General features: G+C 57.7%; 1 protein-coding gene across 1 annotated transcript in view; it reads right to left on the bottom strand.

Moving 5' to 3' along the window:
- The window catches only part of PLXNA1 (plexin A1), a 44,732-nt gene that overhangs the window by 13,269 nt on the left and 16,004 nt on the right, over positions 1-15,459 (bottom strand). Inside the window, exons 7-20 of the mRNA XM_006895168.1 lie at positions 14,720-14,819; positions 12,871-12,985; positions 9,937-10,137; positions 7,711-7,807; positions 7,427-7,620; positions 7,124-7,275; positions 6,907-7,027; positions 6,395-6,531; positions 5,189-5,356; positions 4,916-5,009; positions 4,226-4,465; positions 3,935-4,078; positions 3,422-3,656; positions 1,227-1,369 (exon numbers count right to left, since the gene is read on the bottom strand). Of these exons, the coding sequence (XP_006895230.1) occupies positions 1,227-1,369; positions 3,422-3,656; positions 3,935-4,078; positions 4,226-4,465; positions 4,916-5,009; positions 5,189-5,356; positions 6,395-6,531; positions 6,907-7,027; positions 7,124-7,275; positions 7,427-7,620; positions 7,711-7,807; positions 9,937-10,137; positions 12,871-12,985; positions 14,720-14,819 (2,141 nt within the window). The remainder of the gene's footprint in view (positions 1-1,226; positions 1,370-3,421; positions 3,657-3,934; positions 4,079-4,225; positions 4,466-4,915; positions 5,010-5,188; positions 5,357-6,394; positions 6,532-6,906; positions 7,028-7,123; positions 7,276-7,426; positions 7,621-7,710; positions 7,808-9,936; positions 10,138-12,870; positions 12,986-14,719; positions 14,820-15,459) is intronic.

Here is a 15,459-nt window from a genome sequence, read left to right as displayed (position 1 = left end):
AATCAGCACAATGAGGAAAGGCAGAGTGAGCCTGGCAACACTGAGCGTCCACCGTCCTTCCAAGTTCACACTGTCATTAGGATGAGCTGGGGGTGTGGGTGAAGGGCCAGACCTCCCCGGACAGCTCAGAGGAAACCTAACTGCTGAGAGCAGCACTCAAAGCCCCTTCCCGCTGGGCCATTAGTGCTCTCCCATCAGCTGCCATCATAAGCACCATCCTTCCCAGTTCATGGATGCAGAACCAAGGCCCACACAGGGGCAGGGGGGATGCCCTGGTCCCAGGTCTGCTCTCTCTCATTCCCATCAAGGCTTCTCAGGGCAGGGAGTTTCCCTGCAGACTCCAAGCCAGCTTAGCTCACCCATACCGCGCCACAAGTAAACTGGTGGTGGGGCACAGGGTTCACCCACAGTCAGTCACAAGCAAAGGCAGTAAGCGCAGAGAGAGAGATACCAGAGCGTGCCAGCAACAGGGTAAGGAAGAGACCATGTCCAAAAGGGGCGCCTCATCACAGTATCCCTCAAAGGCAGCCTGGGCTGCGGACAGAACTCCATGAAGGCCCTCGGGTTCAGCCTGAAAGGGCACTGCCAGCCTACAGAGCCAACACCAGAGGGTAAAGACGGAGGGCTGTCAGTACAGCAGAGAAGCCAAGTGGCTCTGCCGGAACAAGAGGCTCGGGGTTGATGTGCCGGGGCCTGTGTAGTTGCCACTCAAAGGGGCATAGTGATATTCAGGTGCCCAGAATAAAGCCCACCTTTCTGAGGGACCCTATCACACACTCCCAATGGCCAGAGTCAGCCCAGCACCATCCACTACAGGTCATTCCACCCAGCACATACTGAGGCACCACCCCATAAGCTACCACTGATGCCCGTGCAATCGGAAGACTCAAAAGGAGGCAGGCAGACCACAAATCATCCATCAATCAGGGAGCCCCTGGAGCCCAGGCTGCAATGATGAGATGTGGTATCCCCGCTTGAAGCCAGGCCCCCTTTCTACCAGTCCTGGGGCACCAGAACAGAGCCACCCTCTCCAGCAAGTAGGCAGCTGGGAGCCATGTGACCAGGCTTGGAGCTCAGAGGCCTTGGCTGGTTGGGGTTCTGCTTCCAGCTCTCCTCTTCCCCTTAGACTTCAAATGCTCCCCAGAACCCAGCTAGCTGCTCACCAGCACCTTGAGGCAGCCCTGGGCAGAAGCAGACGTGTACACTCCACGCCAGTGTTATTATACCTCCATCTCCTTGAGCACAGGGTGGTCCTCGATCCCAGGGAAGAGCACTCGCATAGCGTAAGTCCGATAGTCGAGGAACGGAATGCCGGAGCCATCCAGGTCGCTGGTCAGCTCGTGGATATCCGTCTGCAGTTCGGCGAAGGCTGTGGGCCAGATGCTGTTCAGAGCCACTCATCCTCCCGAGCCAAGCCACACGCCTAAGTCACTACACACTCAGGATGCTCCTGACTTCCCTGGGTCTCAGTTTCCCTATCTCCAATCCAGGGAAACAACCAGGCCCCTGCCTGACTGGCTGACCACAAAAGAGGATGTTGGCACACATGCAGGGTCTAGTAGGGGATGCGACTTCTGCACTTCAAATGCTAGCATTTGAGGGGAGAGCAGCAACAGGTGGCCGGCTCTCCTGCCTCTCCCAGTCCACATCGCTTCCCTGCACTCTCTGTGGCTCAGCTGCCTGGGAAGGAATGAGATGCAGATGGATGGAGGATGGGTAGCAGCCCAAGACCAAGAACAAGGAACTGCAGAGGCCCTCCCCACACCTGCAGCCTCTCTGTCCACCTGACAGCGAGCACAGGAGCCCAGGTCCCTCCCAGGCCAATCGCTGCCAGGTATGCCAGGCATGCCAAGACAGAACATTCCAGAGCCCTGAGGTGTCGGCCCACAGCAACCTGGGAACATGCTATCTGATCAAGAGCCTGGGGAGCCACACAGTTCTGTGGAGCCGTCTGGCAGGTTTAATTAAAAGCTGGAGCCTTTCATCTCCTGGCACTGCTGCCAGGCGCTCAATTACCTCCGCCCAGTCAGGCCATACTGCCAGCTGCTGTGCCCGGCACATGCAGAGCAGACGAAGGCCATCCAGCCAGCAGACTGCCAGTGTTCTCGCCACCCTGGGACCCGGCCTACAGAAGCCCTCCCCAGGCCCTGTGCACCCCACCCCTGCCTGGCCAGTTCCTACCCTGAGTCAGCAAGAGTGCATGTGGCCAGCCTCTGGGCACAGCCCACATTCCTCAGTTCAAGGGGACTCCAGGAATGGATCTTAGTGTTAAAAACCTTGGAAGACCCAGGTTTCTTAGCAGCATGGGGCAGGGCAGACAGCTACGAGGCCACCGTGGGAGAAGGTGTAGCGGGCCTGTGCCCCACTGTGGCATCCTCTCCTCACCCTGGGTGGGTCAGGACAATCCAGAGATGGTAGAGAGCTCAAAGAACCGACCTCTGAGTGGAGGCCCCACAGCCCTCCACAGCACTCACAGTCAGATGAGGTTGAGGATCACTTAAGGCCAGCAGTGGCCCAGCTAGGACTTAGGATAGTGCAGGGTCATGGACTGTCAGAAGGGAGGACCGTGTCCCAGATACCCAAAGCCCAGGAAACTGGCTACCACTCAGTCATCCATTCTCACCAGGGTTCAGTACAACAGCCAAGGTCAGGAGCAGCTGAGCTCAACACAAAGGCCTCACTGTGACACCAGGTCGGCCCCTGCGGTCCAGCAGGCTGGCACCCTAGCCCCCGCCTCCCTGACTCACACCCGCACAGGGTGCTCCTCCTGGTGCCTGGATGCTTGCCATGGCACGGAGCTGTGGTCCAGGTGCATCTGTTAAGACTGGCCAAGTGGATGACTGTGCACCTGGCCAGCGAGGCAAGACCCCGAGCCTGTCCTTCCTATGAGGCCAATAAACTTTGACTACAGACAAGAGTGCATCTAAGAGTGAGAGTGGAACAAGGCAGGTTCCTGCAGGCCCTAAGCCCAGCTCACTTGGGCCAGCATTGCCTTTTACACAAGTCCCATCACCCTCACCACAAAGCGAGCATGGGCCGAGTTCCTGATGCTCACACCAAGAGTTTGACTTCATTCCAGCAGAAAGTACTGTGGATGGACACCTCAAGACAGAACTCCCACAGACAACACAGTCCAGAGCCTGAAGAAATGGAAGTCTGGGGCAAAGAGGCTGCATCCTTCAGGGCAGCCCATGCAGGCAAACTCCTCACCATGGCTCAAGCCCAACTGGAGTCCCTCACCTGCCCTGAGACTCAAGTGTCCTGCCCACAGCCTCCCTGCTGTTTCCACCTCTGTCCTAGATGTTACACCACAAACGTGGCAGGACACTGGCCTGGCTGCTGTCACTCCAGAAAGGGTCACAAAATGGAGTGGACCACAACGGGAAACTGGCCTGGCCCCTGCAGCCCTGGCCCTGCTGACCTTCCTTGCACTCCAAAGCCACACGAGACTCGAGGTTGTCCATCTGCAACTGTAGCCGCTTGAGGGTACGGTCGGCATCGCGTGACTTCCGCTTGTAGGCGATGAGCACGGCCACGATGACTAGCAGGAGCAGGCCCCCGCCCCCGCCGATGCCCACAATGGCTGGCAGTGTCAACAGGCTGTCAGAGTACACCTGCAGCACCCCTGGCGAGAACTCGAAGCCTCCAGCCCGAACCTGTGGTGAGGGAGAGGCTCAGGACCATCGAGCTGCCCACCGGGAGCCCCCCCAACCCTGCCTGTGACTGATGGTGGGTCACAGGGGCATGGGGCTCTGCTGGGGATTGGGCCTGGGCCAAGAATGCAGGCTCCTACAGACACACGAGAGTGTGGGCGGTCAGGGCTGGATAGGAGTTGGGGCACTCTGGAGGGGAGCGGTAGGAGGTGAGTTGGGCCAGGACATGACCTGTCTAAGCTTCATCCCCGAGTAGACAGGCTGTAGGGACCTGGACGCACCGTGACCTTGTGCTGCCCTGTGAGGTTGGGAGACTCGCACAGCAGCTGCGTCTCGGACACAGTGAGCGTGCAGGGCGTGGAGCCGATGAGCACCGTGTAGTTGAGTCTGGAGTTCCCCGGCGCAGGCGGTAGGAGATTTCGGCCCTACCCAGGTGAGGAAAGGGCAAGACCAGGCTGAGCAAGTCCCACACCTAAACTGTTCTGACTCTAGAGCCTTGCAGCTGCCACCACACCCCAGCCGGGACCACTCACCCACCTGGCACTCTTGGAAGGCCTCCTAGGTGCACCTACCTTGAGGATGAGGGGGGAGCTGGGCTTCAGCTCCAACAGGCCTGTGGGACTGAGTGGTTCGAGCACAGGGTCCGGGTAGTAGAGGAAGGTGGACGCGTTGAGCACAAGCAGAGCACGCACGTTGTCCATGACAAAGCCCAACTCATCTGGCCGCTCCCCCAGCTCAGGCGGGGTCCGCACCGGGTTGTCCACAGATGGGGCACGGCACACCATAGTGGTGTCATTGTACACCATGCAGCTCTGGGGACACGCAAGGGGCACTGGACCAGGCTATCCTTCCACACCACTGCCACAGCACCCATCCTGCAGCAGCCTCAGAGCCAGGGGACAGGGGATCCCTGGGACCCAAGAATTTGTCCCTGCCAGACTGCTGCCTCACTTCCTGGTGATCCTGGGCACTTCCTCCAATGCAAGGCCTACCTGTCAAGCTCGTGCCACACACCAGGGCCAAACATCCCTGAGGGGGAGCCAGCCTCGCAGAGAGGAAGGCAGGTCTAGTGGAGCAGCTCATCTGACTGCAGCCCAGGACAGAAACACAGAGGTTGATCGTGGAGCTTTCCAACCCAACCACCTTCCCCAGGGCCCCTCTGTGGGACCTTGGCGGTGATATGAGGGGTAGGGCGAGAATGCTGTGGGTCGAGCCTCACTGGCTGCAGAAGCCAGGCGGGTAGACACTGGGCAAACACTCACATTCTCCCGTTCAATGCCTCCGTACTTGGCCCGGATGCGGGGCTCACGGACGGTAGCCAGGTTGGTACCCGTGACTGTCAAGAGTGTTCCCCCACTGGAAGATGAAGGTGGTATTAAGTTACAAAACAAAGCTTTAAAGCCCCTCACGCCAGAGCCAGCCCCCGCGACAGACATGCACAGACCATGCCTTCACTGGCCTAGCAACCAAGGGAAGACACATTTGGCCTCCAGGGGAGGGGCTCAGGCCTCCACACACAGGTGAGGCAGCCGCACCTGTTAATGCTCCACTCGGGGTCAATCTTCAGGATGGTGGGATCCTCTGTATAGTTATACTGCACCTCGGGGTTGGTAAGCTGGGCACGGTTGATGTTGATGATGATGGAGGCACTGCCAGGGTTCTGACCAGGTGGTGTGAGGCATCGGATCTCCCGAGAGTTCCTCCTGGAGGGGCAGGAAGGGTACACTCAGGGGAGGGAGCTCCCCAGGTTCCACACATATCAGCCACCAGGGGCTAGCACGTCACTGCCCTGGGCCCACCAGCTAGCTCCTGGCCATCAGGGGCCCCACATGCACCACCCCACGGTTACCACGCCCCTAGTGTCACCCTACGTGGTATCTGGAGCTCTGGCAGAACAAGGTAACACACCACCATCCCAGACATGCAGCTTAGGTGGCCTCTGTCTCAGATCACGGTACCACAGAGTGGTCCTGCCTCTGGCACCCTCTCTCACACAGCGCCCTGACCCGCAGCGCTCCCTTGTCCACCCACCTCTCTGGTGCTGTCTTGCTGGGGCCGCTAGGCTCCCAGAGGCCTTTAGGGCAGCAGTACAGGCGCCCACAGCTCTCAGAGAAAGGTTGAGAGTACGAGTGCTACACCCCACCCACTCCCTCCACCTCAGCACCCTCACTCCAAACAAAAGCTCAAGTGCCATCCCATAGGGGATACAGAGACCCCTGAAGGTGGCTGAGAAGGAGGGGGAAGTCCTTGCATTCTTCCTACCCGCAATCTAGTCACAGCACCCACTCACAGCCCCCGCTCAGGGGGCAAGGCACTGAAGCCAAGCAAACTCCATGATTAGTGCCGATAAAAGGGAATTACCACAAGGAAGTATTTAAAGGGCCAACTATATCACCCTAATCTGAAATTACCTACTTCAAACCTCAAGCTTTTGTTAAGATTTCCTTTTCTCTCAGATTTAAGAGAAAAAATATCCTTGTTGTGCTGTACCTGTCCCCTGCCCCAGGAAGGAAGCACCAGAGCTGAAGCAGCCAGCTCTGCCCACCTGCCCCCTATTCCCTTCTCCTCTGGAGGTAGCTCTGGTCACCATGGGAACCCTTCTCCCACCTCCGGGTTTCCATAGCGATCACCCCAGCCATGCTCCCCACAGCCCTGTTACCCTGGCAACAGCAGGGGGTTACACCACCATATGAGCGGAGGGAGGTGTAGCCTGGCCCTGGTGCCCCATCCACATTGCATACCAAGAGAAGGAACAAGGCCGGCCACCAACAGACACGGCCACGTCGCTGCCCGCATTCAGGTGGCTCCCCTCGATGCCGATCCAGGTGCCCCCCGAGAGAGGCCCACGCGCTGGGCTTACACGGTAAAAGGTTGGAGTCTGTGGCAAGAAGGATCAGGTTGGGGTGCCCAGGAAGCCCCTTCCCTCTGGGACCTGAGCCGTGTTTGGCCTAATGGGAGCCCAGGGCTTCAGGGCTGGTCAGCTGGCCCACAGGAACAGCCCCCAGTGTACAGAGACCCTGGAGCTGCAGTCACAATGAGGAGGTGTATGACAAGGGGTGGACAGCATCCAGCTCCAAGGAACAACAGCAGCAATGATGCAGCTGGACAAGAAGGTCCTGAGGAAGGATGCCACTACTAGAGGTGATACGGCCCCTGCACCCACAAATGACCCTGGGAGCCTCACCAACAGCTAATCCTGGCCCCCTGCCCACCCCCACCGCCACCCCCTGGTCTGGGCCCAGGGAGAGCTTACCACAAAGGTGAAGCGCTTAGGCGACAGGGCCCGGTAGTGGGGAGAGCAGTCTCGCACACACACCTCCACCAAGGCGTCGTGCCCACGCACCTGGCTGGCATCCCCGATCTCACAGACGATCCTGAAAGCCATCAGAGGCTCAGCAGCCAGGCAGGTGGGGGCCCACAGCAGGCCAGTGAAGATCCCGCCCAGCCCCAGTGGCCTGCCCCACACTCACTGCTCAGCGCTGATGTATTCGCTCTCCACAGGGCTGCACAGCACCTTGCCCACACGTACACCCAGCCGCACATCCTCGAACTTGAGGCCCAGGTTCTCGCCAGTGATGGTGAGGCGTGTGCCCCCCTGCCTTGGGCCCGTCTCTGGGGACAGCTGCAGGAGGACAGAAGCTGGGTCCAGCACTGAAGGGCTCAGCACTATCTTCCCATCCCCTTGCCATGGGCTGTCCCAGGACCACAGGGCTGTCCAATCCACCTGGGCCTGGCAAAAGGGTCAGGAGCGTGGAGGGGGCTGCCCAGCCTACCTTGAAGATCTTCGGATCAGTGCACCGGCTGCTGCCGTGGCGGGCATGCATCCAGGAGGCAGGCATGTCGGCCGGGCAGTGGTGGCGCAAGGAACAGCGGCGCTCAGCCACGCACCAACCACACTCGAAGTGCGGGTCTGCCTTGAGGCAGAGGCCACAGCTCTCACGCAGGGCCGGGCATTTGTAAAGGTGGGCTGAGGGTTTGAGGGGCATAGGGCATGGTTAGCTTGGCCTCCTGGGCCCAGGCCCACCTCCAGCCCATCCCAGCATCCAGCCCCACTCACCCTGGATGTTCTGGGGGTTGTCAATGACAAAATTGCCATTCCACACAACAGAAAGGTTCACGGGCAGGGCGCTGATGTCATTGCCCTCGTAGAAGTACTGCAGGAGGAGAGAGGTCCGTGACAGAACCACCTCACTGCCAGCCCTAGCCCACACTACACAGCCCAGACTCCTGGGGTGGGAAGCCTCCTCTGCCTATAGCCCTAGTCCTTCACAGGATGTCCCAGGGGAAGAGCCAGCAGCCCTCAGGTGTACTATAGCTCTGAGGTGGGGGAACAAATTTCCAGTGGGGAACCCACCCTCACTCAGCAGTTCCTCCCCAGCCACTAGCTCAGAGATTGTTGTTACATGCCAGGCCCAGGGCCTCTGCTGGCCATCACCCCTGCCCTGCAGTCTCTAGCCATGACTCTCTACTTGCCCAAAGCCATCTACATCACCTTCCTGGAGACTCCCCAGCACAGGACTCTCACTCTGAAGACATGCAGTTGGCCTCACGCAGACACCAGGGTTAGGTGGACTGCCAGGACGTGCCAGTTGTGCAATGTGAACCCTAATTTCTCTGTCTGCCAGAAAGCACCAATAGTCCCTACACCAGGACTATATAGAGGTGCACCAAGTGGGATGAACTCATCCCAGACTAGAGGGGCATCAAGCCTTCACCCTGATACCCTCCTTCAGGGCACAGAGCCCAGGCCCAGTCCTAGAGGGCCTTACTTCCTCAGCTGATGACCTCAACTCCTCCTGTTCTCAGGTGGAGGCAGGCAGCCCAGGGCCTTAGCAGGTACCAATTTATCATTATTTTATCTGCAGAAATTTAATTGGATCCTATCAAACTCTCTCAATACTGCCCTTTCTCTTCAAACAGGAAGATAAATGTCGGCCCAGCTAGAAGAGAGGGCGAGTGGCAGGAGGGAAATCAGAGACGAGACGGAAGAGCAGTGGACAGACTTGGAAGAGACAAGAACCACAGGAAGTACAGGACGCCCAACAGGAAGTCCAAGGAGATGCACACAGGTGGTAGGAGGCAGGAGTGAAGGCAAAGGGTGTTCTGGGAGTGGTGAGCAGAGCAAGAGGGGGGGTCTGGAGGGACAGCCAACCCGAGAGCAGCCCTACTGTGCACCCCAAGATTTTAGGAAGTGGAGCAACTACAGGCCAAATGTCCAAGGTGATGTCCCCAAACCAGTCCCCCTCAACCCATTCCAGGCAAAGGACTTCTGCTCTCTCAAGCACATGCTTTCTCAAGTTGGGCACCGAAGCCTAGGGCACACAGGGACCTGCCAGAGGCCACAGTGTGAGAAGGAAGCAGGATATGAACCCAGGTCTCCAGACTCCTGCTCGCCCCCCTTGTAACTGCCACCTGTCACCTCACACACTGGACGTGACCAAAGGGCCTTTTAAAAGCACAGGCACCAAGTGTGGAGTCCCAATAGAGTCCCCAGGCTCTCCCCTGGCAGAGAGGCAACACCCATTTGCTGATCAACAAGTACACAAATACAACTGCCTACCCGGCCATTCCACACTGGACCACAGGGACATGAAGAGCCAAGTGCATGAGCTTTGTGGCCCTGACCAAGCATCCTGGGGTAGCAGGAATGATGACAAATGGCAGACACACCTCACACTCTGAGCCTGACTACTGTACGATTCTATGCAAAGACGAGCACCATCCACACACCTATGATTCTGCATGGCACTCACCCTGCATTCTGGAACAGCCTACTCCTTGCAGTCGGCACAGCCCTCACTCTACATTCTGGGACTGCCTGCCCCCTGAAGCCCAGCATGGCTCTCCTGCTGTAGCCTGGTACAAACTGCCTCCTGCAGCTCAGCATGGTCCTCCTGCTGTAGCCTAGCACAGTCTACATGCTGCAGCCTGAATGGCTCTCCTCCTGCAGCCTGGCACAGCCCTTCTTCTGCAGCCAGGCACGGCCTCCCTCCTAAAGCCCAGAACAACTTGCCCCCTGCATTCTGGGTCACCTGTCCCCTAAAGCCCAGCTTAGTCCTCCCCCTGCACCTTGGCACAGCCCTCTGTCTGTGGCCTGGCCCATCCTCCCCACACACTCTGGCATGGCTCTCCCCCTGCAATCTGGCACGGCCCTCCTTAAAGTCCAGCACATCCCAGGAGCATGACAAGGACCTGGCCCATGGCCCCAAGGGAACTCAAAGGCCATTTCAAGTCCCCAAATGTAAGCCTGGTTCCATGCCCTCCTCCCCACATAGGCACTCACCGAGGAGTTCTGACACTGCAGGCTCGAGCTGTTGAAGCGCAGGGCAGTCACACGGGCTGGGCTGCCCGGGATATGGAAGAGGCACTCATATCCTCGCTGGCCCGACTGCGGCTGTGGCAGGTTTCGAGCTGCCAGGGTAATGGGCTTCACCACACCCACAGGCACATAGATCTGGGTGGAGGGCAGGATCTGTGGGCAGTCCTGTGGCAACAAGGGTTCCACTGAGCTGGGGGCCCTTGAGGCAAGGTGCCTACCCCCATGTCTGCTTAGGTGAGAGGTAGCCAGGTGGCCATGCAGGTTTCCTTCCTGAAGCCCAGCACACTCTGTCTCAGGTGGAGGGCGCATGGTCCTGGGAATGAGAAGGCCCCATCTGGCCTGCAGCTGAAAGACCCTAGAGGCAGCGGCAGCCAAGAGAGGCCCTGGGACCCAGGGAGTAAGTAAAAATAGGCCAATCCAGGCAGAAAAACAGCCTGGCCCCCAGGGCCAGCATTTCGGCAACAATAACTGATGCAACAGCCCCGCTTCCTTGCAGCACGGCTGGCAGCGGCCACAGAGGAGAAGTGTGCCCCAAAGAAGCTGAGAAGCAGGGCTTTAAATAGAGACACCACTGAAACAGGCCTGGTCCCCCGGCACAGCAGCTGCTCCCAGGCGGGCTGGACAGGCAGCTCCACAGAGAAGTGTGGGCACAAGGGAGTGCGGGAGAGTGCTGCGGGGATGCCCTTTCAGACAGACACCCTGGGGCTTGGCAGGGCCGCTGGCCACTCACTCAGGGGCTGTGTTTCCAGAGGGTATTGGCTCTGTGGCCTCTAGGGAAGATGCAGGCATACATGGAAGCCTGCTACATCTCAGCACTGTCTATCCAGCTGAGGAGAGGACATCCCCAGGGCACGAGGTTCATGCCAGCCACTTGTCCAGAACTCCTGCTGTCTTCTCTGCCCACACTGCCCTCCGTAGTGGACTCTTTCTGATCACTGAACTTTGTGGACTTTTTCAACACTGTCCTCTCCATAGACAAACCCTACCATTTCTGCCACAAGGCAATGACTCTGAGTGCCCTCTGTGAGGTTCAGCTGCACCTTGGGGCTCTCACTCTGAGAAAGGTGACAGCTGAGGGCTGGGGGCATCCTTTAGGTCCAGGAATGTGCTGTGGTCCCTGTAATGGCCTAAGCCAAACTGAGCAGCCTGTTGTCACAGACGGCAACCAGTAGTGCTGGCCCATCCTCGGGAGCCTGCGGCAAGCGTCAATACACACAGCACGAGCCCACCCAGCCAGGTCTCAAGGCCACTCACATGCCCACCACCACACTCCCCAGACCTCTAAGGAGGATGGATGTCATGGGTTATGGTGCCACATGGACTGAGGAGTTGGAGGCAGTGAGAACAGGCTCCCCTTGAGGGATGTGCCTATAAGGACAGGGACAGGGAGGCTCGGGAAGAATGTGGGATCAAGCGAAGGGTTTTGGGGAAAATGAACTCATAGGAACTGATACCACAGAAACTTACTCTCTTCTATAACCACAGAAACATCAGTCCCAAGTTTTCATTTAAACATTTGGACATGCTGCTGGAGCGGCTATTCTGTGGAAAAGGACATCATGCTTGGAAAAGTGGAGAGTCAGTGAAAGAGAGGAAAGATCCTTAATGAGATGGACGGACACAGTGCCTGCAGCAATGGGCTCAAGTGTGTCGGGGATGATGAGGATGGCGCAAGATTGGGCAGAGGTCAGATATGTTATTCATATGACACCTGACAGCAGTAATGAATACAATAAATCCACAGATCTGAAGAGTCTATTTGTTTGAAAGGACTTGGGTAAGTGATGCCAGAAACACTTCCACCCTGGGGCCCTCCACCACTGGTCTGACTCCCCATTTTGGGTGGGGGTGCCCCAATTAACTTACGTGTCTCCCCTGCATTGCTGCAACCATGTGCACTGTTCACCTTCTTGAAAAAGTAGGGCCTGGTCACCTGTGCTGACCAAGGTTCTGCTCTCCCTCCACCTCACGGGCCTTTAGATAGAACCCTTTAAGCAGAACCCTTTGTTCAAAGAGGTGGGGTGATAGTGTGGGGACTTGCATGAGGGGCAGGCAGGAGAGATTTAAATGCAGAGGAAGGGGCTCCTCGGGGGCGAGGGGACTCTTGCAGGGGTGGTGGGAAGCACGTGTGTGTCTAGTGATAGGGGAGGGTAAGTCTATCATCTGTGGGGTCTCTCAGGCTGCTGTTTCTCTAGAGAGCTGAATGTGCTGAATGAGGACATTCTAAGTCTTACATCCTGGCTCCACTAGTCCTGACTAGACAATGGGCCCTGCCCAAAGGGTCCTGGCTCCAAGCACCCCAGTCAATAGGGCCAAGACCTGCCCTGCACTTGTCCTGAGCAACTCAGGCCCCAGAGAGAAGAGAAAGGGTGCTTCTGATCATAAACAAAGTCAGTGCCTTGCTAAAGGCTCCAAAAATAATTACTACTTAATTATTATCAATTATCACACAGTGCTTCCAACAACTCCAGGAGGCAGCCAGCAGCGCTGGGAGTTAATCACACATCTCTCCCTTAGCCGTCTCTTTTGCAGCACAAGGCTCAGGTCCATACTCCTAACCTGGCCAGTACTGCCCACTCTTAACAGCCCAAGCTCACTGGCGTCTGGCAAGTTCAGTTACAGCCCTGATACTGGGTCCAGGGCTTAGCCTCACCCAAGGCTTCCTCCTGCATCCCAAATGGCAAGTTGGTTTATCAATGAGACCAGAAGCCACAGGCAGATACCAGAGGGCCAGAGTTACCCGGACAAGTGCCCTCCCAGACAGGCCCAGGCTGCACACTACTGATTCCTGCCCTCTAATATTCAAGCGTCCTGCCCACAGCCCACACAGTTCATGGGTCCACTTTCCACAGTGGGGCCCAAAGCAACCCCCCCAAGCACACCTCAAGATGTTCATACCTCTGACACATTGACTCGGCCCTCCAGGAAGGCACAGTCAGCAGCGTTGTGGGTGCAGACATGGCGGTACTTGCACCAGTGGCAGGGAAAGGAGCCGTTGACACAGGACAGACAGCTATGGGAAGAGGGTCAAGGGTCAGGTCTCACGAGCTCTGCTCTAGCTATGCCAATGCCACCTGAGGGCCTGTTCCTCAGGGCCAGTTGCCTGTTACTCACCTACCCCTCACCCACTGACTCCCCCAGCTCACCCTTCAGCAGTGGGAAGCCTAGAAGAGACAGTCCACATGGAACCACTAGCCACACATTACCTGGGACAGCTGAGACATGGCAAGTGCAACTGAGGGACAACACTATTCACTCCGCTCCTTTTTAATGATGCAGATTTAACCCCAGCGGCCATGTGGCTGGCCAAAAGCAGCAGTGCAGTGTGGAGGATGGGCTCAGGCCAGGCAGCAGCTGGAGCCCAGGCCTCAAGGGCCATCAGGACCAGGTGCTAAGGAGCCTCAGGACGAACAAGCAGATGCCTTCACACCCGGCATGTACCTCTCTGCCTCAGCAGCCATGAGGCACATCTACCCCAGCACACCTCACCATATTCCCACAATGGTCTCCCCTATGCAGCTCCCCACCATGTAGTGTGTACACCCTCAGAAAACGTTAAGAAACTCACATTTATTTCAATCACTGCTGGCACACAGTAGGTGCTCCAGAGAGCTGGTTAAGAACATGAACCCTGAAGTTGCACACCATTCAGTGGGAAACAAGATGTGAAGCGAGGTACTTCCTATTCTCTAAGGGTGCCCACAGCCAAGACCCTAGGCAGAGAACCTTCAGGTTCCCAAGACGTTCAGACAAGTCACACCCAGTACAGGCTGGAACCACACCCACCTGCACCTCCTCCCTCACCTGGCCTTTGTTCTAGGCCTGCAGGCCATCCTCACCCCAGTGGCTAGCAGTCCTGTGTACAGACTGGAGTCTGGCACACCAGCCCAGCAGCACTCAGTGCCTCAGCCACAGATCCTCTCTCCTGCCCCAGCCCATGGCTGACCAGTCTGAGCTCTGCTCACCAGATTCCATTCCATATGGGTCCCTGTCCTGACCCCACACCCCTGCACCTGCATTGCCTCCCCTCCTACCTGAGTGCACAATCTCAATCCCTCTGCCCCACCAGATGCAAGCTGAGGGTAGGCTTCTAGCTCCAGGAAGGGCAAAATGCATGGAGGACCACCAGACAAGGAGTGAGGGAAGGCAAGGCGGATGTGCCCTGCTAGGGGGAGTGAGGGCAGGCAGGGCAGGTATGTCCCATCAGGGAAGGGGGTGAGGGCAGGAGGGGTGGGTACTCCACCAGTGAAGGGGTGAGGGTAGGCAGGGCAAGTATGTCTCACCAGGGAAGGGGGTGGGGACAGGTATGTCCCAGCAAGGAAGGGGGTGAGGGCAGGCAGGGCAGCTATGCCCTACTGGGGAAGAGGGTGAGGGCAGGTGGGAGAGGTGTACCCACCAGGGAAGGGGGTGAGGGCAAGAGCGATGAGAGCTCCACCAGGGAAGGGGAAGAAGGCACACAGGACAAATGCCCCACCAAGAAAGGTAATAAGAACAGGAGAGGCAATTGTGCCCCACCAGGTAAAGGGGGTGAGGGCAGGTGGGGCAGTTATGTCCTCCCAGAGAAGGGAATAAGGGCAGAAGGGACGAGTGTCACATCAAAGAAGGAGTGAGGCAGGAGAGGTGGGTACCCCTTCAGGGAAAGGGCTGAGGACAGGAAGGGCGGGGTGCCCCGTCAGAGAAGGGAGGGAGGACAGGCAGGGCGGGTGCCCTAGCAAAGCCTGCCCTGAACCATGACCTGAATACTCACGACTGGTGGACGCTGCAGTTGTAGAAGACAAAATCCACCGATGCAAACTTCTTCCCTGTCTCCTTGGACTTCAAGTAGAGTTTCACCACCCTCTGGTCTCCTGCCAGAGACACACAAGTGGCTGCAGACATGGCGAGACCACCCAGTGACACAAAGGCTGTGTGGGCCCGGACCAGGCTGAGCCCTTATTCCTGCTGAGGCCCACAGCAGAGGACCATGTGTGTTTCCAAGGACCCTCCAAGTCCTCATGAAGCAACTGCACATAGCAGGAGAAAGCTCAGCTTAGGAGGTCTCACTGCCCATCCAGCAGATGGTCAGGGGGTAGTGGGGAACACTGAGGAGCACCCCAGGCCAAGAAGTGAACCTGTAGGTGAACAGGTAACTGACTACAAGAGCCACAGTGCCCAGAGCTCAATAAGACGAACCCCCACAGCTAGAGACAGCCTGACACAGGAGCCCATGTGGTCTGTACACAGGACCTGAGCTCACCCTCACTGCTCTCCAGCTTCCCAGTTTTCTGCTGTCCCACACGTTCCCCCCACCAAATACCCTTTTTTCCACACTGTGGGCAGTTTCACAGATCTGCCCCAGTGGGAGGAATACTTCTCCATTCCAGGACACGACTGAGGGAGAGAACCCTGGACACTAGACGTTAACAGTCTGGCTCACACACTATTGGAGTGAGGGGAAATTGGAGTGCTGGGCAAAAGAATCACTCCCTGCAAGGCATCGGGCACAGC

The sequence above is a fragment of the Elephantulus edwardii genome, unplaced genomic scaffold (genome assembly GCF_000299155.1).
Source record: "Elephantulus edwardii isolate Elephantulus edwardi_28Jun2011 unplaced genomic scaffold, EleEdw1.0 scaffold00161, whole genome shotgun sequence".
Taxonomy (NCBI): Eukaryota; Metazoa; Chordata; class Mammalia; order Macroscelidea; family Macroscelididae; genus Elephantulus; species Elephantulus edwardii.
This window is presented reverse-complemented; position numbering and strand designations above follow the sequence as displayed.